Here is a 25,285-nt window from a genome sequence, read left to right on the forward strand (position 1 = left end):
AGATACAAATAAACGTGTCCGACCAGAGAGACATCAGACATTGCTGCAGGCTGACCAAGGCTGGGACGGAATATTGAAAGGTATTTGACATTTTGAAACAACAGGCAGCTTAAAAAAAAAAGTGGTGGCAGTAGCTCTATTAAGGATGCCATTAGTCGTCATCGTCGTCTTCTTCTTGGGCAGTCCCTCAGCATTGAGGATGACTCTCTTCCACTCTGGGGTTGCTGAAAAGTCCCATCTTGTATCCACAGACTCTGCCACAGGTTTGGCCAGTGCTTGATGAGGTGGGAAATATATGAATGCATTGGAGAGTGCACAAAAATTATCCCAAGAATCGTTCCAGGAATGAGAACATTTATGGATAGTCCAGTTGGGACTGTTTTCCTTGGAGAAGATTGAAAGGAGATTTCACAGAATCTTTGCAGTGCAGGAGGCAGCATTTGGCCCATTTGCTCCACTGACAAAATTCGGCCATAAATATCCGCTATCTTATCCTCTGTTGGACAGGGTCCCTTTGCTGGCTGAGTTGGGGGGAGGGTGCCAAGGAAAGGAAGAAATCACCTTGTGCAAAAAGTCACGCACCTGAAAAAAAACCTTAAAAACCTAAACCTTGTCTTCACAAGTTGGAATTTACCCAACAAAATCTTCAAAGCTGGTGAACTTACCCTCTATAAACATGTCCCCAAACCATTCTAACCCTTTCTTCCCCATGACCCAAACAACAAGTCGAAAACCGCCAGAACAAAGCGATGATTTCTGCAGATTGGGGCTAATATCGACATGGTGCTCAGCTTAGAAATGTTGCCTGAACGGTCTCCAGATCCTCAAACCAGGCTTGAAGCAAATTTTGCAACGGGGGGCAAAACTGAAGCGGAGCTGTAACTAAGACCCTCAAACTAGTAGCCCTACAAATACTTGCCTCCCTCTACCCCTCTCTGGAATCAGGATTCTTAAGCCACCCCCATACCTTCTCAGAGCTCACAGCCCAATAGTGAAATAACAAATGAGGTAGCGCTAGGCTCCCTTACTGCCTCCCCTCTGAAGAAACATCCTACGAATCCACGGTGCCTTATCCACCCAAATAAATCAAGATATGATTTTATTCACGTTCACAAAGAAAGAAAGATCTGGGAATAAAACAGGGAAACACTGAAACGGGTTGGGGGGGGGGGGGGTCATTGTTCACTTCTCCAAGTCAGACTTAACTCCATTCAGCAGGCCAGTAAAATTGAGTCTATAAAGGAGACCCAGTTGTGGGCTTCCCACAGGTTAGACCTGGCCAAGTGAAAAGGCAACGTCGCTAAATCTGCACCCCTTCCCAGGGAGTTCACCGCTTTTGTCCAGATTCAACTTATTCCCCGAGAAGGAGTCCAAACACCCAAGCAACTTCATTATCTCCTCTACATCAGAGAGGGGATCCATTGTATACAACAGCAGATCATTTGCATACAAGGACAAATTTATATGCTCCTCCCTCCCCTCTCTATTCCCCTCTAACCCATTGATGACCTCAAGAGGTTCAAATGCCAAGGCAAATAATGGTGGGGAGGGGGGGGGGGGGGGGCAACCGTCCAAGGATCTCAAACAAATACTCCCAGTCCACCCTTTCAAGCGTCTTTCCAGCATCCACTGAAATAATCAGCTCTGGTTCAGGGACTTGAGGGGGACAATTTAATATTAAGTAGTCTCCATATATTGGCCGAAAGCTGACAAACCCAGTCTGATATCACCCCCGGAAGGCAAGTGCATTGCCAAAACGCGGCAACAGCTTAGCTTCTGCACTCAGTAACAAAATACGGCGACACGACCCACACTGTTGGATCCTTGTCCTTCTTCAAAATCAAGGAAACCGATGCCTATACCAAGGTAAATCAGCAATACCCTCGTTGATATGGAATCATTAAAATATCTAACAATGGGATCAGCTGACCTGCAAATTTCTTGTAAAATTCAATCAGAATTCATCCAGGCTCAGAGCCTTACTTGACTGCATCAAACCCATGCATTTCCTCTGGGCTCAAAGGGGACACCAACTCCTCTCCTCTTTCTTGCTCGACAACTGGGTTAGACAAACCATCCAAAAATTCCACCATGGGCAACCCACCCTCCAGGGGCTCCGAATAATAAAGTCTGTGGCAAAAGGCCTCAAAAGTCTAATTGACCTTACCGGGGGATGACACCAATTTGTCACTTGCGTCCTTCACCTGCGCCATCTCCCAGGAGGCAGCCTGCGGTTTCAGCTGGAGCGCTAACAGGTGACTGGCCTTCTCTCCATATTCATAAAATGCCCCCCCCCCCCTCGAGTGTGCACCACACTGCCCGTTGAAAGCAGCCCAAACGCAATTTGTAATTTCTTCCTGCTCGCCAAAAACTCCGGTGTCAGGGCATGCGAGTACTGGCAGTCCACCCAAAGGATGGAATCTACCAACCTCTGGCTCTCCACTCATATATGTGTCTTCTCGGAGAGCCCCCCCCCCACACCCCTAACGAGTTGCCGGGGGGGGGGGGGGGGCATTGAGCGGGGGCCACACGCCACAAATCCACAAAATGTGGAGCATGATCCGAAATAATTATTGCTGAATATGCCACCTCCACCACCCCAGGAAGGAGACAAACCCCACCACAAAAAAGTCAATTTCAGAGTAGGCCTGATGCAGATGAGAAAGGTCCTTCTCATTCTGATGCAGAAATGGCCACGGTCTGCCTCCCCATATGTTCCATAAAGACTAACAGTGCCTTTGCCACCCTGAAGGATTCAAGGACATAGGTCTCGATCTGTCCAGTCGCGGGTCCAGTACACAATTAAAGGTTCCTCCTCCTCCACTCTACCCCTCCGCCCAAGAATCAGCTGGTGAGTGTCCAGATTGGGAACAGAAGCCAACAACTTGTTTTCAACAATTGTATAATCCCAGTTCAGTGCATACAAATTAACTAGAAACACCGGAGTACCTACCAACTACCCCCTATCACATGCCTCTCCTTTGGATCCACCAAACTTTTAGCCACAGAAAGGAAACTCACTTATTCATCAATAATGCAGCTGTAAAATCCCCCAAATACTTGCCCCACCCAGCCCTTCCATAACCTAGCCTGATCCTGGATCCACAAATGGGTCTCCTGCAAAAACACACCATCAACATTCAAACTCTTCAGTTGTACGTACACAAAAGATCTTTCTACTGGGCTGTTTAACATGCTTACATTCCAGGTGACCAGCCAAACAGGAGGAGACCGTCTACCCACCCCCCACCGAGAGTCAACCATTCAAATCCGGTGGGGCAGTCTAGCAACTACTCAAAAAAAGAGCCGACCCTAGGCCCACCCAAAATGGCCACTAAATGCCCCATCAGAACAGAAGAAAAAGTCATAGCCACTGTCAGAGAACTAACCGTACCTCCTCCCTTCCTCACCTCCATCAATTCCACACTCAAATCAACCAGAAAACAGCAACAAGGAAAACAAAGGCCTCTATCCTCCCCCACCCATTCTGAACCACAAACAAAAGAAAAACGATATCTTAAGTTCATCCTGAACATCCCTCCCTCCTCCTCCTCCCCCAAACTGCAGTTACTCTCAATATTAAATATGTTAAATAATCATACAGCTAGCAGGACGGCCCTTTCTCAGTAAAAACAGAACAAATAACCATAATACAAACCAGCCCCTCACCATATCCAACTTACACATCCAAATGCAAACTCCAAAATGCCCATACAGGCACCCCAACAAATCCCAAATATCGCACACCCACCTCCAAACAGACATTTTTTCGCAACAGATACAATTCAGTTAGTTCGACCCGAGTCCATGCTCCTGCCTCTTCCAGTGTATTTTCACAGTAACTTCATTACAGTGTTAATGCAAGCCTACTTGTGACGCTAATAAAGATTAAAAATAATAATATTTCGATTTAGAAGTTACTCGGAGGGGCATAGGGTACATACACAACACCAACGTAGATTGGCCACAGATGTAGCAGGAGCGCCGCCATTTTCACAGCAGACGAAGCTCCCGAGTTAAACGATGATTCTTTACTTTTCTGCTGCTTGGTTTTGTACTTATTGGGAATTCCTTTTACGCAGAACTCTTATCCTATCAAACAAAGTTCCACCCCAAATCATACCCGAAAACCAGGTGAAAAGGGCCAAAATCAAGGGACTCTGGTGGCAGCCGCATTGTGTGCGTCTGCTTTCTAAATGCCGCCACCAGAAGTCAATGCCCTTATTAATAAAGCTTGAAGAACTGTGCTTTATTAATTGTTCTCTCAACATTCCCTATGCCAATGATTTTTGTACATATGTACCGAGGTCCCACCTGTCCTTGCACCTCCTTTATTTCTCCCTTTATGTTTTACTATCTCTCTATTTCTTATAGCCAAAATTAATCACGTCACACTTTTCTGCATTGAACTTCATCTGCCACTGGTCTGCAGAATCCACCACCATATCCAAGTCTTTTTGAAGTTCAAAAATACCTGGCAATATTTTCAATCTTCGTGTCATCTGCAAATTTTGAAATCATGCCCTGAACACCACAGTCTAGATCATTAATATATATCAGGAAGAGCAAGAGCCCCTAACTGATAAAACTCTACAAACCTTCCTCCAATCTGGAAAACAATCATTTATCACTACTGTTTCCTGTCATTCCCTTTTATTCCAGAATCTAGAATTTTGCTCAAGTCTGTTGTGTGGTACTGTATCAAATGCCTTTTGAAGATCCATAAACACATCAACAGCATTGTCCTTCTTGACCTTTTCTCTTTATTCCTGAAAAAACTTGATCAAGTTATTTAAAATGATTTTCCCTTATCCCTTAGAGAGGAAATGAAAAGGAGATTTGATTCTGGTATTCAAAATCATGAGGGGTCTGGATAAACCAGATAGGGAGAAACATTGAATGAGAGGGCACAACAGTCCAAACTTCTCCAAACTATGAGCAAACGTGATACGAAGAAAAACATTTTTACACAGTCTGGAAAGTGGCGAAGGCAGGATCAATCAAGGTATTCAAAAATCAATTAGAATGTTATCTGAAAAGGAAAAGTGTGCAGAATCATGCAGAGAAGGCAGTTGAATGGCACTCGGAGAATTGTTCAAAGAGGTGGTGCAGATACAATGGGCGGAATTCTCCGCTCCCCACGACGGGTGGGAGAATCGCGGAAGGGCCAGGCGACTCACGACCGGCGATTCTGGGGCCGAGCGGCCTGACATTCCCAACCTGTTCACGCCAGCGGCAACCACACCTGGTCGCTGCCGTCATGAACATGGTGCTAAAGTTTTGTTTGTGGCTTGTGGGGAGTGGAGAGGGGAGTGAGCACCACGGCCGTGCTCGGGAGGGGACTGGCCCGCGATGGGTGCCCACCAATCGTCGGGCCGGCGTCTCCAAGAGACGCACTCTTTCCCCTCCGCCGTCCCGCAAGATCAAGCCGCCACATCTTGCGGGGCAGCGGAGGGGAAGACGGCAACCGCGCATGCGCGGGTTGGAGCCGGGCAAACTGGGCATGCGCAGCTGACGTCACTTAGGCGCCGCCGCGTCATTCTCGGCACGCCGCCTTGACGCAAGCGTCAAGGCCCGGCGACCGAGATTTACGGAGCGCCGCTCCTAGCCCCCTGGGGGGGGAGGGGGGGGTGAATAGGGTGCGAGGAGCGGCCTCCGAGTTCACAACGGCCTTCCCGATGCTGCGCTGGAGCGGAGAATTCTGCTCAATGGGTGGAATGACAGTATGAAAACAAATCATGTGGAATGAATCTAGTTGAATCTTTTAGTAATTTGGTGGTGGTAACCAAACTGGCACATAAGGATGTTGAAGGTGTTTGTTAGCAAAAATAGCGTACTTGGAATTGAAGGTAACAATGACTTGGATAGGAATCGGATTCTGAGGTAGGTGACAGAGCAGGGACCCTGGACATAGTCAAATTGGCAAAATGTGATGCATAATGCTCCCAGGAATCTATACTAGGGTTTCAGTTTTTCGTTATATTTATAAATTATTTAAACAAAGGAATAGAGAGCTGCACATATGCAGTTTGTAGCCCTGTATATAATAGAGACGGGAGCAGAAAGTTGCAAAAGACATGATCAATTGAAGTCAATCAGCAAAACTGTGGCAGATGGAGTTCAACGTAGGAAGGTTTGCGGTTATCTACTTTGGGCCCTACTTTGGTGCGATGTTGAGAAGCTAGGAACTGTCCTCTTACCTTGATATAAAGGTAGGCATTCAGTTCAGGACAAAAATCTCAGGCAGGATGCATCTTTTTCCCTCGGGGGAGTGCAGCAAAGATTCAACAGAATGATATCAAGACTAAACAGGATAAATTAAGACACTAGATTGTAAAGGGGTTGGCTTGCATTTCTTTGGGGATAAAACACTAAAATTGATGTTATAATTGATGTACAAAATTATTAAAGAATCTGATTGGGTAGATGGAAAGAAACTATTTACTTGGTTATTTGCATTCATCAAAATCATTGGAAAGAAACCATTTATTTTCTCTAGTGGGAGAGTTCAGAACAAGGTGCTTAACATTACAGTTGTGTTGCTCAGAAGCATTTAACAGAAAGGATATTGCAATATGTGAAACTTTGTCCAAAGAGCTGCTGAGGTTAAGTCAATTGAAATTTTCAGAACAGCGATGAATATAGTTGGGATATTAAGGAATAAGGGATATTAAAGAATGCGGAACCAAGACAGGTAAATGGAGCAGAGATACAAATCAATCAACATTTAAATGAATGCTGAATCAGACTCAGGGGTTGGATGGCCCTTTCATGTTCCAAGAGGCTACATCATGTTATTTCTTAATAAAAGAAATAAACTTTGAAACTACACTCTTGGACCCAATAATGAAACAACGAAAAATAGTTCTGTAGAACTAAATATTTACATAATTTTGATATGCTTATTCAAAGCAGTTCGGGGGCGATTCTCCGAGCCCCTCGCCGGGCCGGAGAATCGGAGCAACCACGCCCCGACGCTGGAGGTGCAGAGAAACAGTGTTGTTTGCGCTGCCGCATTTGGCGCGGCGCCAGGCCACTGGAATTAGCGGAGCCGCCGATTCTCCGGCCTGGGTGGGCTGAATGGCCGTTTCGACACGACAGAGTCCCGCCGGCGCTGTTCACCGCTGGTCGCTGCCGGCGGGAACTCTGCGGGATCGCTCGGGGGGACAGCCTATGGGGGTGGGGGCTCCTTCACCAGGGGAGGGGAGGGGGGGGGCTCCGATGGGGTCTGGCCCACGATCGGAGCCCACCAATAGGCGGGCCAGCCTCTCCCACCCCCCCGGGCCTACTTCCTGGCGCAGGCAGCCCCTGAACACCGACCGGCGCGCGCATGTAGCTCCCCACACATGCACAGGATTGAGCTGGCCCAACTGCGCATGTGTGGGTTGGCGCGGCGCCCATTTGGCGCCACGTAAGGAGGCTGGAGCAGAGTGAACCACTCCAGCGCCTGTGGGGGCCAGAATAGGTTGTGCCGGGGCCCTGTTTGCGCCGTTGTGAAACGCAACGGCGTGAACACTTGGCCTCAATAATTGGAGAATTGCCCCTTGATCTATTACTGAGATACATAAGAAATGTTTAATAACTGAAGAAAACGTTCAGTTGGTGGTTAGTGTGGGAGGTAGAAAGAAACAGTTGATAGCTGCTTAAGGTTATTAAACTACATTCAGTTGTTGTACTAACTTTTGTGAAATACTGCACTTTTATCTGCATAATACTGGATACTGGCAATTAAATATTTACACAAAATTTACTAAGCAGTTTAATAATGTGACCTGCTTATTTATTCATATAAATAATTTGTGGAAATTTTTTGGCAAAACAACAATATCGGTGCAAACCTTTCATAACATCAATCCTGCCAAATTATATGCGATATGCGCAGAGTTTTACTAGAGATATAACATCTGCATGTAATTTACATCAACAACATCTTGCTTCCTGTTAATTTTAATCACACTTGTATTAACTTTATTAGCAATTTCTATATTCACATTTATAAAAGGGAATGGTCAACATAAGAGGTTTCGCAATACTGTATAACTGAACCCTCCTTCCGATGTAGACACAGTACCTGCTAAGCTTTGTATTTCCCAGATCCTCAAGTTTACCTTGGACAAAAATTATTTGCACGAACCCACTACATTTTTTTTGTTTGTAACTATTAACAACAAAAAAAGCCTTCTATAGAAGCTATTTACACATATAAAATCAAAATCTGAGAAAAGCATGGCTTTAAATAGGGATCAAAAAAGGAAGTGTTAATTAAAAAATGTAAACCTCTCTTATCTACTGCATTTCCCAGGCATAGAACATAGAACAGTACAGCACAGTGCAGGCCCTTCGGCCCACGATGTTGTGCCGACCATTTATCCTAATCTAACATCAACCTAACCTACACCCCTTCAATTTACTGCTGTCCATGTGCCTGTCTAAGAGTCGCTTAAATGTGCCTAACTCCACCACTTCTGCTGGCAGTGTATTCCACACACCCACCACTCTGTGTAAAGAACCTACCTCTGACATCTTCCCTATACCATCCTCCAATTACCTTAAAATTATGTCCCCTCATGACAGCCATTTCCACCCTGGGGAACAGTTTCTGGCTAGCCACGCCTCTCATCACCTTGTACACCTCTATCAAGCCACCTCTCTGCCTTCTTTGCTCTAATGAGAAAAACCCCAACTCCCTCAACCTTTCTTCATAAGACATGCCCTCCAGTCCAGGCAGCATCCTGGTAAATCTCCTCTGCACCCTATCCAAAGCATCCACATCCTTCCTATAATGAGGCAACGAGAACTGGACACAATATTCCAAGTGTGGTCTTACTAGGGTTTTATAAAAGGTGCAGCAAAACCTTGCAGCTCTTAAACTCAATCCCCCTGTTAATGAAAGTCAAGGGCAGCACGGTAGCATTGTGGATAGCAGAATTGCTTCACAGCTCCAGGGTCCCAGGTTCGATTCCGGCTTGGGTCACTGTCTGTGCGGAGTCTGCACATCCTCCCAGTGTGTGCGTGGGTTTCCTCCGGGTGTTCCGGTTTCCTCCCACAGTCCAAAGATGTGCAGGTTAGGTGGATTGGCCATGATAAATTGCCCTTAAGTGTTGAAAATTGCCCTTAGTGTTGGGTGGGGTTCCTGGGTTAAGGAGATAGGGTGGAGGTGTTGACCTTGGGTAGGATGCTCTTTCCAAGAGCCGGTGCAGACTCGATGGGCCGAATGGCCTTCTTCTGCACTGTAAATTCTATGATAATCTATGAAACCATACGCTTTCTTAACAACCCTATCAACCTGGATGGCAACTTTGAGGGAACTATGTACATGGACCCCAAGATTCCTCTGCTGCGCCACACTTCCAAGAACCCTGCCTTTAACCCTGTATTCAGCATTCAAATTCGACCTTCCAAAATTAATCACTTCACATTTATCAAGGTTGAACTCCATCTGCCACCTCTCAGCCCAGCTCTGCATCCTGTCAATGTCCTGTTGGAACCTGCAACAACCCACAACACTATCTACAACTCCCCCAACCATCGTGTCATCGGCAAACTTACTAATCCACCCTTCCACTTCATCATCCAAGTCATTTATAAAAACCACAAAGAGCAAAGTTCCCAGAACAGATCCTTGCGGGGCACCACTTGTCACCGACCTCCAGGCAGAATACTTTCCATCCACTACCACTCGCTGTCTTCTTTCGGCCAGCGAATTCTCCAGACAGCCAGATTTCCCTGTATCCCATGCCCCCTAACTTTCTGAATGAGCCTACCATGAGGAACCTTATCAAATGCCTTGCTGAAATCCATATACACCACATCCAAAGCGCGACCTTCATCAATGTGTCTCGTCGCATCCTCAAAGAATTCAATGAGGCTTGCGAGGCATGACCTGCCCCTCACAAAGCCCTGCTGACTATCTTTAATCAAATTATCTTTTCCTAAATAATCATAAATCCTATCTCTCAGAATCCTTTCCAATATTTTGCTCACCACAGACGTAATGCTGATGAGTCTGTAATTCCCAGGGATTTCCAATTCCCTTTCTTGAACAGAGGAACAACATTCGCCTCCCTCCAATCATCCGGTACTATTCCAGTGGAGTGAGGACGCAAAGATTATCGCCAACAGTGCAGCAATCTCCTCCCTCGCTTCCCGTAGTACCTTGGGTATATCCCGTCAGGCCCAAGGGCCTCATCTATCCTGATGCTTTTCAAAATTTCCAACACATCCTCCTTCTTAATATCAACCTGTTAGAGTCTATTAACCTGGTTCACACTATTCTCATGAGCAATAAGGTCCCTCTCTCTAGTGAATACTGAAGCAAAATATTCAATTAGGGCCTCCCCTACTTCCTCAGACTCTAGGCACAAATTCCCTCCACTATCCCTGATCGGCCCTACTCTCACTCTGATCATCCTCTTATTTCTCACATAAGTGTAGAACGCCTTGGGGTTTTAAAGGCAACAGGACCATTGCAGGTGTATGAGCTAAGTCAGGTAAGTGGAACAGGCCCTTCGGCCCTCCAAGCCTGCACCGAGCATGCTGCCCAGTTGAACTAAAAACCCCTACCCTTCCGGGGATTATACCCCTCTATGTAGCACAGTGGTTAGCACTGCTGCTTCACAGTGCCACGGTCTCAGGTTTGATTCCCACTTGGGTCACTGTCTGCGCGGAGTCTGCATGTTCTCCCCGTGTCTGCGTGGGTTTCCTCCGGGTGCTCCAGTTTCCTCCCCCAGTCCAAAGATATGTAGGTTAGGTGGATTGGTTGTGCTAAATTGCTCCTTATTGGGATTACGGAGATAGGGTGAGGATTGGATTGGGCCTGGCTGGTATGCTCCGTTGGTGCAGGCTTGATGGGCCAAATGGCCTCCTTTTGCACTGTAATTAATCTATTCAATTCTATTCTGTGTTGACTGCCATTCTATTCTCACTTTCCCTCTCAACTGACTGCATTTGACCTGGTTTCCGCTTGAAGAATTCACTGGACAGGAAAAAGGTGTAAATTGTATTCTCCTTCTCCCTAGTCACCCAAGAGCCCTGCCCTGGATTCCTTGCTTTTCACCTTTGTTGGAGTGTACCTAGCTTGCACTCAAAGCACTTCTATAAAGATCATCTATTGTTCCGTTACTGTTTCTGTCAATCTTTGGTTCCATTGTATCTTGACTAGAACCCTTCTCATCCAATTGAATTTATAGATTCAAACATTCTAGCCAGTTGCCTTTAAACAATCTTTTCCTAATATAGACCCCAGAGGCCTTACAAAAGAGATGCTGCATAAATTACTGAACCAGCTAGTGCTAAAGCAAGAACTCCATGTCCACAGAAATAATATATAGATGTTTTGCTGCTCCAAACTAATAATTTAAATCAATTTAAAGCGTGCATGGAATGCAAGCTATTAGACTTCATATAAAAGCTCTCCTGCAAGTGGGGCTCTCTTCCAGGCAATATATTGAACTGAAGTCCCACCCCAAAACATTGGAGCACAAAAGTCAAAGCTGACATTGTAGTGCGGCAATCGCTCAGAGATCCCTTTGTTCAAAAAGATATTAAATAGAGGTCCCGTCGGCATACTCAGGCATAAGTAAAAGATACTATAGAAGGGACACCGTTACTAAACTACAGCTTCCAGGAAATACACTTGGCAATGGGGCAATGGGAAGTCCACACCTTCCCAAGATGCTCATCAGCACAATTCTCCAATCTTCAACTCAAAAATACATATTTCAGTCTCGAACAACGTAAAAAAAGAAACAAAAGAACATTGCATCGGTGTTTGAAACAAGCCGTAACTTCCTCCAGAGTGGCAATCAGCATACTCCATAACGATTTAATGCACTCAAATTGTAGAACGTTTGCCATGCCCAACCATCCTGACTCAGGCCAGGTGAGACTAAGAAGTAAAGCACGTCACCGGCTGAAGTGGCGAAGTGTAAAAGGAACAGAGTGGAGGACATGCCATAAAGCAAGTTTAACAGTCCCATTGAAAAAGAAGCGGTTCTGGGTTTGGACATTTTTGGATTTTGTATATTGTCACGTGTACCAAGGTACAGCGAAAAGTATTTTTCTGCAAGCAGCTCAACAGATCATTAAATACAGGAAAAGAAAAGGAAATTTTAAAAAAATACATAACGGGGCAACACAAGGTACACAATAGGTACACAATGTAACTACATAACACCGGCATTGGGTGAAGCATACAGGGGTGTAGTGTTAATGAGGTCAGTCCATAAGCAGGTTATTTAGGAGTCTGGTAACAGCTGGGAAGCCGTTTTTGAGTCTGTTTCTGCATGTTCTCAGACTTTTGTATCACCTGCCCGATGGAAGAAGTTGGAAACATAGTAAGCCGGGTGGGAGGGGTCTTTGATTATGCTTCCCGCTTTCCCCAGGCAGCAGGAGTCAATGGATAGGAGGCAGGTTCGTGATGGACTGGGCTGTGTTGACGACTCTGAAGTTTCTTGCGGTCCTGGGCCGAGCAGTTGCCATACCAGGCTGTGATGCAGCCAGATCTGTAAAAGTTGGTAAGAGTTGATGTGGACATGCTGAATTTCCTTAGTTTCTTAAGTATAGACGCTGTTGTGTTTCTTGGTGGTAGCGTCGACGTGGGTGGACCAGGACAGATTTTTGGAGATATGTACCGTAGGAATTTGAAACTGCTAACCATCTCTACCTCGGCCCCGTTGATGCTGACAGGGGTGTGTACAGTACTTTGCTTTCTGAAGTCAATGATCAGCTCTTTAGTTTTGCTGGCACTGAGGGATAGATTGTTGTTGTTGCACTAATCCACTAGGTTCTCTACCTCCCTCCTGTATTCTGACTCGTCGTTATTCGAGACCTGGCCCACTATGGTAGTATTGTCAGCAAACAAACTTGTAGATGGAGTTTGAACCAAATTTTGCCACGCAGTCATGTGTGTACAGGGGGTATAGTAGGGGGCCAAGTACACAGCCATGTGGGGTCCCGGTATTGAGGACGCTGCATAATTCTCTCGACAAAGAAGATTATAAAGTGGGCAAGACATTCAAAGTATACCTGGGAGAGTGACATGCATATTTACCAGGACGTGGGAGCAGAGGGTCGGTTACAATCGGCTCAAGGTTGACCTTTATAAAAGGGTGAAGTTTGGGGTTCTGTACGCTGCTCATCTGTGGCTCATGCAGCAGAACCAAGAGTTCTATTTTGATTCGCCAGAGGAAGTGAAGGACTTGAGAAATCATGGACTGGGAGGAGTGAGGACAGTGAACCTTATATAGAATGTGGGAACACAGGGTGGGTGGATAGGCAACGGACATGGAGAGGGGGAAGTGTGCCTTTTGTTTTTTCTTGTATGAAGCATTTAATAAAAATTCTGTGCAGTAGACAGTCACACCATGCACGCAGGGTTAAGCAAGTATCTGGGTCCCTGCCCACCACCCGTATCTGAGCCATACTCCTGAGCAAAACGAAAATCACATTAAAGAAGCAGCACAGCCACCAAAATCAGACATGACAAAGAATGGGTCGACATGATGAAAGCAGTCTACAACAGAACCAAAATGAGAGAGTGAATGCAGGAAGAACTATGAATAGGTGGAATCAACACAGAAGTCATCAGTATCCCAGAGTGCTGGTCTCCTGATGTGCCACTCAAATATGAATTTACCCAGTGTTCACAAATTATGGCAACTTGGTGGGGTGGGAGTGTGTACATGTAGAAAAAAGTGTAGCAACCTTTGGAGGTGAAAACAGCAAAAGAGCCATAGATCAACTTAAGCATGGGATGAGTTTATCTCTCTAAACACAATTTCAATCCAATAACTGGCAGGATGTTGTGGCTTCTTTAAATAAAGGCTCGCTTCCAACAAAATGGATCCGAGTTGAATTTATCATGTGCAAATTCTAGATGGATACCTTATTACCAATACAAGACAAAAAAGACATCGACATTTATCTTTAAACTAAAATTTGCAAAGAATCAGCTGCCCTCTCAATAACCGTGGTTTATAATCACCTACAGCTAGTCGCAAACTGGCTATTTAAACCACTTTCTCACTGGACAACGTGATCAGGCCTTAGAGTCACAACAGGTTAGAATCAAAAACAAAACTCAGAATACGTGCAACCAATGTCAATGGTGATATGGCACTTTTTAAAAAAAAATTCTTTGTTCTCCTTTTTCACATTTTCTCCCAAATTTACACCCACCAATAATAGACAATAATCAGTACCAATTATGTCAATCCTATATCAATAACAACGATCCCATCCTCCCACCAAACACCAAACATTAGCCTACATGTTCACACAAACAAATGACAAAAAGGAATTAGGGATCACCCATAGTCGCCATTAACGCACACCACCCCATTCCCCCAATCCTCCCAACCACCCCCCAACTAATGTTCCATGTTATCCAGTTCTTGAAAGTGCATAATGAATAATGTCCATGAATTGTAGAACCCCTCCATCCTTCCCCTCAGTTCAAACTCACCCTTCTAAGAGTCAAGAATTCCAACAGGTCCCCCCGCCACGCCAGGGCACAGGGTGGAGAGGTTGCGCTCCAACCCATCAGGATCCACTTTCGGGCGATCAACGAGGCGAACGCTACAACATCTGCCTCCGCACCCATTTCCAACCCCGGCTGGTCCAACACCCCGAATATGGCCTCCCGAGGGCCTGGGTCCAGTTTCACGTGCACCACTTTAGAAATTATCCTAAAAACCTCCTTCCAGTAATCCTCTAGCTTCGGACAGGACCAAAACATATGAACGCGATTAGCAGGCCCCCAGTCCCGCAACATTCACACACGTCTTCTAATTCTTCAAAGAATCAGCTCATCCTCGCCCTCGTGAGGTGCACTCTGTATACCACCTTCAGCTGTATCAGCCCCAACCTCGCGCACGAGATGGAGACATTCACTCTCCGGAGCACCTCACACCAGAACCCCTCCTCCATATCCTCTCCCAACTCTTCCTCCCACTTTGCTTTGATCCCTTCCAGTGGTGCCTTCTCCTCTTCCAAAATAGCCCTGTAAACCGCTGACACTACCCCCTGCTCCAGTCCCCCTGTTGTCAGCACCTCCTCCAGCAATGTGGAGGAAGCCCTGTATCTCCTTTCTGGCAAAATCTCGAACCTGCATGTATCTAAACATTTCCCCCTGCTCCAGCCCATACTTCGCTTCCAGCTCCTTCAGTCCTGCAAACCGACCCCCAAGAAACAAATCTTTTAGCGTCTTAATCCCCTTCTCCTCCCATTTCCGAAAATGTCCATCCCACCTCCCTGGCTCAACTCTGTGGTTCCCCCGAATCAGCATTTCCCTTAACCCTGCCCCCGAAGTGTTGGCGAAACTGCCTTAAAATTCTCAATGAAGCTATTATTACCGGACTCCCCGAATACTTCACCGGGGCTATCGGGAGTGGCGCTGTTGCTAGTGCTTTCAATCCCGACCCCCCCTGCACAAACTCTCGGACCCACTGGGAATCAACCCCGCTAACCCAGCTCTGCACCATCTCCACATTCACTGCCCAGTAGTAATACATCAGATTCGGAAAACCCAAACCCCCTGCCTGCCTTCCCCTGTGTAGCAGCATGGTTCTAACTCTGGCCACCTTCCCTCCACATATGAACGAGGTAATCCTTCCCTCCCCATATGAACGAGGTAATCCTTCCCTCAATCTCTCTGAAAAAAGTCTCTGGCAGGAAAATCAGCAGGCATTGAAAAATAAACAGAAATCGCGGCAACACGTTCATTTTAACCGCCTGTACCCGACCCGCCAGTGGCAGAGGGAGACCATCCCACCTTGCCAGATCAGCTTTCACTCTCCCCACCAATCTAGAAATGTTGTACCTGTGGAGCCCCTCCCACTCCCGGGCAACCTGCACCCCCTGGTGCCTAAAGTGAATCCTTGTCCTACGGAATGGCAGCCCCCACTGCCGAGACACCACAAAATACTCACTCTTGTCTAAATTTAGTTTGTACCCAGAGAAAGACCCAAACACTTGAAGCAGCTCCAATATTCCCCCTATCGACACACTCTGTTCCGACACGCAACAGCAAGTCATCGGCATACAAGGACACCCTATACTCTATCCCCCGCCCCCGCACTATTCCTTTCCATACCCCCAAACTTCTTAATCCGATGGCCAACGGCTCAATCGCGAGTGCAAACAGCAGGGGGGACATAGGACATCCCTGCCTAGTCCCACGGTGGAGAGAAAAGTATCTCGAGCGGATGTTGTTTGTGTGGACACTCTCCCTCGGCTCCTTATATAGTAGCTTTACCCAGTTCACGAATCTTGGTCCAATCCCGAACCGCTCCAGAACTGCCATCAAGTATCCCCCTTTCTACCCAGTCAGACGCCTTCTCAGCATCCAATGCCACAACCACCTCCATTTCCTTCCCCTCTGCCAGTGCCATGACGACGTTCAATACCCTTCTAATGTTCGAAAAGAGCTGCCTCCCTCTCACGAACCCCGTCTGATCTTCACCTATCACCTTCGGGAGGCACTCCTCCAACCTGCCCGCCAGTACCTTTGCCAATACTTTTGGGTCCATATTCAGAAGTGCTATGGGCCTATACGACCCACACTCAAGTCGGATCCTTATCGTTTTTTAGCAAGAGGGAAATCAATGCTCGCCCCAAGGTTTGTGGCAACACCTATCGCCTCTTCAAACATCCCCACCATCAGGGGTGCCAGCTTATCCTTGATTTAAAAAAAAATAATATTCCATCGGAAACCCATCCGACCATGCCACCTTCCCCGACTGCATCCTTTATCTCCTGCTCCACTATCGCTCCTTCTAATGTAACCCTCTCCCCTTCCCCTAACCTCAGGTACTCCAACCCATCGAGAAATTCCTACATCTCAAGGTCTCCCCGAGGTGGCTCTGACCTGTACAACCTCTCATAAAATTCCTCAAAATCATTGTTAATCAGATCCGGAGCCACCACCAACTTCCCTGCCCTATCCCTCACCTGCACAATTTCCCATGCCGCTGTTTCCCTCCGGAGCTGCCCTGCTAACATATGCCCCCGCCTTATCACCCTGTTGATCTGGCACTTTTATTCATTTAGGAGATGCCCAAACTAAAGTCGATACTGCAGCCTGCAAGTCGTAGCTATCCTGCCAGCAAAGCCCAGTAACTCATTTGTCATTTGTGCTTATGCTTTACTTTATTCCGTACTATGTAGGTCTGGAGGTTTGGAAAGGTCTAAAATGTGCTTTCCTATTGATGGATCATTCTTATATTCATCAACCAGGCAAGAGTGGAAAATACCACTTTGCATCACCGGACTTCAAAAAAAAAATCAGAAAAATGAGAAGCACACTTAAGTAGCCAAGCAAGGGAGAATGCACATTGTGAAGAATGAATCAGTGTGAAAGAAGAATGCGATGACTGCATTGGCAAGGGAGTAGATTGGGATGAGAACACCATCATAATTTCAAGAAAGAATCATTAAAAGGTTTTTCATTTACTTTTTGCAAATAAGTAGTGGAAACATCAGTGTTGAACAAAATATAACTCCAGCCAAAAACGTCAATTTAGGAGTGGTGGGGAGAACACAAATACATTGAACATCCATAAAACCTACAAGCAAAAGGTTTTTAAGAAAGTCAAGTTGAAAGGACAATGCACTACAAGTGCACAAAGTAAAATTGAAAACCAACTTTATTGTTGTGGCTTTAGCCTGGTGGCGTAAAAAACGTTGGGAGTTATACAAGGAAGAACAGTTGCAACCTTGTTTACACTACGAATATGCTTTGATGTGAAACTTGGTCAGCCTTTGATTGATGACCCCAGTGTTCAGGGGAGCATCAATGTGGTAGGTTGTGCTAGTACACTGTTCTCCTTGCTCCATACCAACTAGGAAAGGAAGATTGATGAATATAAAGGATAATCACAAAACCACAGAGAATTCTCCTAGAATCCAATTTGCATAGCCTTTTTATTTTCCAAAAAAAATATTATGTGCATATCCATGATGTCAGTAGGGCACATACATTTGCCCCCCAAAAAACTAGTTAAAAAGTATACAAGTAACAGTATTAATTATAAACATCAAGAGATCAAAACTAAGTTTTAGTATGATTGGAAATTCTCATAAAATAAGCTACAAAACACATCAGTATCATGTTCATGTAAAGCCAGCGCTCTAAGAATTGAAAATCTAAGTATTTAATGAATTTCAAACTCCCATCCTCCACATTGTGAACTTAGTTCAAAAGTTCTGCTTCCTGTATTCTATTCCACACTCGCGTCCTGTTTCACCAAGATCTGTTCTGGCTTTCTGGCTGACCGACATTGGCTCTTGCGCCCCAACACTTCTGGCTGACCGACATTGGCTCTTGCGCCCCAACACTTCTGGCTGACCGACATTGGCTCTTGCGTCCCAACACTTCCAATTGAAAGTTTTTCTCCTCATGTCTAAAGCTCTTCATAACTGTATTCTTCCTGCTCCTTTCAACCACCCAGTCCCAAAAGTCTCCCAGCACCCACTGTTCTTACTGCTCACGTCACCTCTTTCACCTTCCCCTCCCCCCCCCCCCCCCCCCCCCCCCCCCCTCATCCATCACCACCACCACCAGCAAGCTTACATGGACTCTGGTTGGAAATTTCCTGCACCCATCTCTCCCTTGACCTTTAAAGGCCTCCCTTACAACCCACTTTTTTGACGAAGCTCTATGTTATCCTTCCTAATATCTCATTCTTTTGATCTGATTAGGACTCAGAAAAAATGCCAAGTGCTTTCAGTGTTGAAGGTACTATATAAATTCATATTATTTTGCATTGTTATTGTTTATAAATGTTTCACTCGATAGTATGCAGTTGACCTGTAAAACCAAAGAAAATTTATGATCCAATAGAGTAAAGATTTATTCCCATATTTAAGTAATAATTTCTAAGCTAGCATTGTAGATAACTGGCATTGTAGAAACCACCTATTTTCTATTACACCTGATAGGTAAAAGATAGCTATTTAGCCCTAGTTTTAAATACCCATTTTAAATTAAGGATTTCAACACTCAACCTCAGGTCATTCCAAAACATATAGCTTCAACAGAACAGAGACAAAACAGCATGACACAGCACAATTCAAGTAGAAATTAAAACAACACTTTTACTGGGCAAAGATGAGCAAAGACAGTTTGACACCATACTTGTGCTGTACCATTTAGCAAGATACATAGCAACACCATAGCAACATTAAGGCGCTATTGTCCATTGTCCACAATGTGGACAATAGCAAAGTCAGCAGAAGTCCAGTTTGAACTGGATTTGATAATGGCACAGAATCGCATTCTATAATATGCACAAGTATTCAAACATGAAACATTTAAAACTAATCTTGCACATTGAAGATTGACAGCTAACCGTCAAATCAAACTCATTTGATTCCAACGCAGACCAATTAGGATTACATAGGGGTGTAGATAGATGGCTAAAGACTGATATGATTTTATATAACCGTGAGGGTCTGTACGGCTATCTTTATTCATGAACCATCTATACTTTGATCGAAACTATTCGCTGTCTCTATACTTTCACTTTTCTACTCTAACACTTGAAGTAAATGCAAGCTATTTTGCCTTAAGCAAGAAACCATTTCTGTATTATTTTGAAAATTAAATTGTGTACAAGTTTTGCTAGCCAGACTTATTAGAGAATAAGATTTAAGTGACTCTCAATTGTAATCAAACAGAGGCAATAAACAATTCTTATTTGCACCTGAGAAGTTTTAACTCAAATTTCTACTGAGTTTTAGTGTCACAGTGCCACTAGATCCGCATGGTAGATCTCTTTCAGGCATGCTCCATTTTTTTTCTGGAAAGACTACTTACTATATTCTTTAACCCGTCAGCAGTTTGATTTACTCAAGTGCATCGATATTACTAGATCCAAGGTTCTGAAATTAGGAAATTATTCACACATTCAATTTTGGGGAGCTAATATTTGAAGTAGTGGAGAACAGGTCGCTACAACAGTAATAATATTTTGTCCTCTTAAAAAAATATATAAAATTGGCCATAATATAAGCAATATCACATTAACCTTTATATGATTGGCTTGCCTCCTTTCTACAGATGCATGGCTGACGCATCAAGTAGTCAAGATCAATAAGCAAACAGATCGCCAAGTCAGCTTTTCCAGCATGATCTAGACAACAATTAATTCAGCAGACACTGTATTTTTAAAAAAAAGTTTACAGCAATAGTGGCATGAGCCATATGCTGCAGTTATCTAAAAAGCCCATGGAGAATGTAGTCATTTTACACCCCCCACTCCACAAATCATTTTTACATTAATTACAACTTTACTCAAATCTGACACAAGAGGTGGGTACTTAAAAAAAACTGACTACAGCAATCAATTAAATACAGCAATATAAAAAGTAACTGACCACAGCAATCAATTAAATACAACAATATAAAAAGTAATAGTGCAGGACAATAGTCTCCCATCTACATTTTCAAGAATAGTGCTCATGACACACTAATTCTTCCTCCCATTTGGAATTAAATGTCTTATTGCCTATTCAGGAGAAAATTGTAATCTAATCTCATGATTGCAACCTTTAAGAAAAATGGTAACCTTTAAGAAAAATGGTCAATTGATTTGGAATAAATCTGTAAAGCCAAACATTTTTGTGTACATCTCCCTTCACACAAAAATACTCCACCTGTACTCCACCAACATTTGTTTTTGAAACTAGTGTCAGTAAGTTTAGACCACAAAAATGATCTATTGTGGCAGTTGCATGCATATAATGACATTTACCAGACGTCACAACAGTTGGCTCTAAGAGAACTCTTCCTCACTCCTGGTTCCAACAGTATTGGAAAATATGTAAACAATAAATGAAACATACTCTCCACAAATAGCGGAAAACAGACTAGTGCTCACAATTACCAATAACTAAGCAGTCTACCTGCTTCCAAGAAATTCACTATCTACAATCACTGGATCACTAAAGCCTATGCTTGCAAATTCTAAATAGGGCTGCCCGGTGTCCCAATTAGCAGATATGCACAGTGTAAAAATGCACTAGTCATGTAAACCTGTATTAAAACCAGAACAAGTAGCTGTAAATAATGCATTTGTTAATACATGCCCTTACAGCAAATTGAAGTAACAGCTTAATTTAATGAGCAAAGTGGCAAGGATTTAGAAAGAGGAGTGTTTAAAAGGAGGAGTGTGTTTTAAAAGTAGTAAGTTAGAATTTAGTTTCCACCTCTCCCCCCCCCCTCTCAATAAATATGCCATACTGCACACTAAATCACTATTCCACTTCCTACAACCTGACAAAATTCCCAACTTCCATTTCATCCAGATCTCATACAACTTTGTAGATCATCCAAAATATGGAAAACAAAAATAGAACAAACCTTCAGATGTAGAGGTATATTTCAGCCCATCAGATTTGGTGAAGTCTATGCTGGCGTAGCCTCGAGAATCTGTACTGTTAGCGATTTGGAGGTGATTTGGAGTCTGCACACTTTCATTTGATTCACAACATCCGTGATCTTCCCTCAAGTCCAAAGCAATATAGTTCAATCCATTCTGAAATCCAGCAGAAGTATTTCTGCACATGGTACTCCTGTGTTCATCACTAAGGCAGTCATTTGGCTTAAGCCAAACATTATCAAATGAAGCAGAGCTGTGCCTCTTACCGCCATCAGCAAAAAAGGGAGACGGTGGTGTCACCGTGGGTGTAGAGGAGAATGTCTCTGAACTGTGTCGTCTTCTTCCCTGTGGGTCAGCTCGGATCACCTTTGGACCATGACTGGCATCAGAGGGAGGTTTCGAGACAGGAAAGATATTTATGCTAGGATACTGATCAATAATGCACAATCTCTTCACAATGGCTGTAGGACTGGTCACCTCTACATTGTCTGCCTTTGGCAAAGCAGGATGAGTGGCTGTTGTTGTCAAATTAAATGACATTTCTGTGTAATCATCCACTTCAGCAGGTTTGCTGACACAAGTGGCACCGAGAGGAATGCTGATGTAAGCATCATTTGGCTGGCTTCTGGGTATGCTAGAACCTGAAGCAATGGTCATACTAGTCAAAGAATTTGAGGAATTAATAGCTGGCTTTGGTGACTGTACATCTAAATCTACACTCATGTAGTCTGACAATGGAGACCTTCTGTGTTCACTGGAGCCAAGTGAAGATGGGGATCCTTCTGCTGATAGAGAATATGGTGTATTACTAGTTTTGTCACTAAAAGCAATATTAATATATTCGCCTGGACTTTTTGGCTCAGGTGGCAAGCTGTGTTCAAACAGTCTTCGTAAAGTATTTACTTCTGGCGTACCTAGGGATAATCTTGTGGGTCGCTCAACTCTTCCTTTTTGTATAGCCTGTTCATCCTGGTTTTGTGTCCTTGGAGAAGTTTCATGAACTAAACCATTGTTACTAATACTGCCAGTAAACAGTGATGCCTCTCCATACATCAATTTTCCTGGTGAACACATAGGAACATATTCATCATGCTCACCATTTTCCTGTGAAGGTGTTTTGAATGACCGAGGCAGTGAATAATACGAGCTGTATGATTTAGGAGCATCAGGACTAGTGAGATTATAAAAGCAATCACTGGATAGTTTCTGCCTATTCAGGTTTCTCTGGGACATGTCCATATATTCACTATTAGTGAATTTTTCATTGCTGCTGCCCAGTAGTTTAGAACTGTACTCTGTAAACATGCTTCGCACTGGAGAGTTGCGATCGTTGGGGGACATGACCATGTATCCCCTAGAGTCCATTTGACTTAATGGCAAAGAACCAATTTGTTTTGGAGCAGAAATGTTTTTAAGATTCATTGGCATATAATCATGGTTTCTATTATGGCTAGCAGATGCAACACCAGGCATCATTGGCATATAACCATCATCTCTTGCTCTGCTTTGGCTTTGGTTAACAGAGGATCCAATCTCAATATGACTATAGTCTTCATGGTAAGGATTACAGGTAAACTTTGGTGATGCAGAACATAACTGGCTATTAATACCGACACAGTTTGAATCAACATTAGACTCATCCAAAGATGAAGTTGTCTGTGTGGTTTTTTGATGCATTATTACAGCACCGGAGCTGGTTAGAGAGTGGGTCCTCTTCCTGTATCCTTTTTCATCTCTGGTTCTGCTTTCATGATTTGCAGCATTTATATGCTTGTCCATTGAAATATAATCACATAAGCAATTTTCTTCTTGAATTGGTGGTGTGTTCCCAAGTGAATCTGGTGTATTACTCCGAACACGGAAGTACCTAAAGTCCCCAGGACTAGACCCATATTCATCAGAGGAAATAAATCCACCATCACTTGGAGAACCACAAATGGATGAACTAGACGGACGTGTAAGAGGATCAGATGCAGAACCATGTCCACTGCTGGAAGAAACACTCACAGGGCTTGTAGTAGATGGCAAGTAGGTTACAGGCAGAGACACTGACCTACTATGGTTTGAGGGACCAAAGGGTGGCTTTACATACCTCCCACACCCTTCACCTCTGCTTAATCCCATCCTTGCAGAATTTAAGTGGATTAAACTCCCAGTAACAGATCCAAAGGGTCTCGACATTGTACCTTCACCTTCACTGGATGTTCTAAAACGATATGCTTCACTCCTGGATGCAGAGGTACTGGTCATGCTCTCAGTCCTGGAGCGTCTTTGCAATCCAGTCTGACTAGGTGGCAGATTACCGAGGTGCCGTCGAGTTAAAAATGATATGGGGTTTGTCCCAGAGGACTGGCTTTTACTTCTGGGACGAAACTCAGTAAAAGCTTTTAAAGCTCGCATCGTCTCTAAAATCGTCTCATGCATGTTCTGAGCCACCACCGAGTCATCCACCTGCATCCACAACTCACCGGGGCCAATAGAGGCAGAACGGCCAACCTCAATAAAGAAAAAGTTCTCAGAATGACCACACCTCCTGATGTTCATCAGCTGCAAATGCACAGAAGGCACGTCAGAATTGATTTTAACAAAATGGATCATCTTGCTGGAAAGACACAATCTGTACACCCCCGTCAGGTTCTTGGTTTGCCCCAGCCCTTTGGGCTTCACGTTAATCTGCCACACTTCTTTGAAAACGGTGCCAGGGGTGAAATTGCCGTAGTTCTCGGCTTCGTCGGGCTCCAGCGGTATACTCTTCCCTTCATTCATTAGTTCGCTTATGGCCAGGTACCAGCTCTCTTGCTCCTGGTCGTTCTCCGTGACCATAGCGAAGTACTCATCTTTTGTGTAGAGGGCTACGAGGTATTTACTTTTGGCATCTGCTCTCCTGCTGACCGTGAAGCACTGACAGAGCAGGATGACCCTCTTGGGGGCGGTCGACCGGCTTCTCCATTTTTTCTCGCTGTCGTAGTACTCTAGCCTGGCCGGACCCAGGTGGCTCTGCCCCTTCAGGACGAAGAAGCGTTTGTGGCCGTGCTTCTGCTTCCTCAAGTAGCCGTATTTCTTCACGTCTTGGTAACCGTCCATCGTGGTCGAGGTGGCGGCGGTTGTCGTGGCCGCGGCCGCTCGCGCCGCCGGGACCTCGCGCCCCGCCGGGGCATACGTCTCGCGCTGAGTCCAACCGGCCGCCGGCTCGCGCGCGCAACCGCCGCCGTTGTTGTGGTTGCCGCCGCCGCCGCCGCCGCTGCTGGCGGCCGGCGCCTCGCGCGCATTCCAAGGCACCGGCTCGCGCTGTGCCGACGCGTAAACCCCCCGCTCGAGCCGAGCCGTTGGCGAGGGGTTGACCGGGTTCTCCGTCGTCGCGTGTCCCGTTCTGACCGTTGGCGCTGCTGCTGCTGGTGGTGGTGGTGGTAACACGGGCGGCAGGGTTGTTGTCACCGCCGCAGCCGTCCTTCTCCTGGTTGCCGTCTCCCCGGCGTGCTTGTTTTCATTGTCCCCTCTGTTGTTGTAGTGCCGGTGTAGTAGTAACTGCTCCTGGTGGTAATAATTGGGCGAGCTCGCCATTGTACCGGGTGCTTCCCCTCACCACCACCACTCCTCCTCCTCCCGCTGCTGGTGGAAGGGGAAGCCCGCCACCTCTCAATCACGCGGCTGTCCCTTCTTTTTCCTCCCTCGCTCAAGATTTCGGCTCCGTAAACATCTCTGTGACTTGTCGTGAAAACAAACATCCAAACGGGACCGGTCGCTAACCCCCGCCCCCCACCTGCCTTCTCAATCACGATTAAAAAAAAACAACCTGTGACGTACCCTTAATGGAGTTGGACCGTACTCGCTGAGCCGAACGTGGGTGGGCGGGGCCTACCTTTGACAGACAGGAGGACCGACCAATGGGACAGCGGGACAGCCTC

The 25,285-nt window shown here is 45.2% G+C and overlaps 1 protein-coding gene across 1 annotated transcript in view; it reads right to left on the reverse strand.

The window, feature by feature from the left end:
• LOC119952400 (insulin receptor substrate 2-A-like) overlaps positions 1 to 25,216 on the reverse strand; it is a 64,260-nt gene extending 39,044 nt beyond the window's left edge. The window contains exon 1 of the mRNA XM_038776120.1: positions 21,362 to 25,216. Coding sequence (XP_038632048.1) covers positions 21,362 to 24,941 — 3,580 coding nt within the window. The 5' untranslated portion in view covers positions 24,942 to 25,216. The remainder of the gene's footprint in view (positions 1 to 21,361) is intronic.
• Between the last annotated feature and the right edge of the window lie 69 nt (positions 25,217 to 25,285).

Source organism: Scyliorhinus canicula, chromosome 17 (genome assembly GCF_902713615.1).
Source record: "Scyliorhinus canicula chromosome 17, sScyCan1.1, whole genome shotgun sequence".
NCBI classification, from domain to species: domain Eukaryota; kingdom Metazoa; phylum Chordata; class Chondrichthyes; order Carcharhiniformes; family Scyliorhinidae; genus Scyliorhinus; species Scyliorhinus canicula.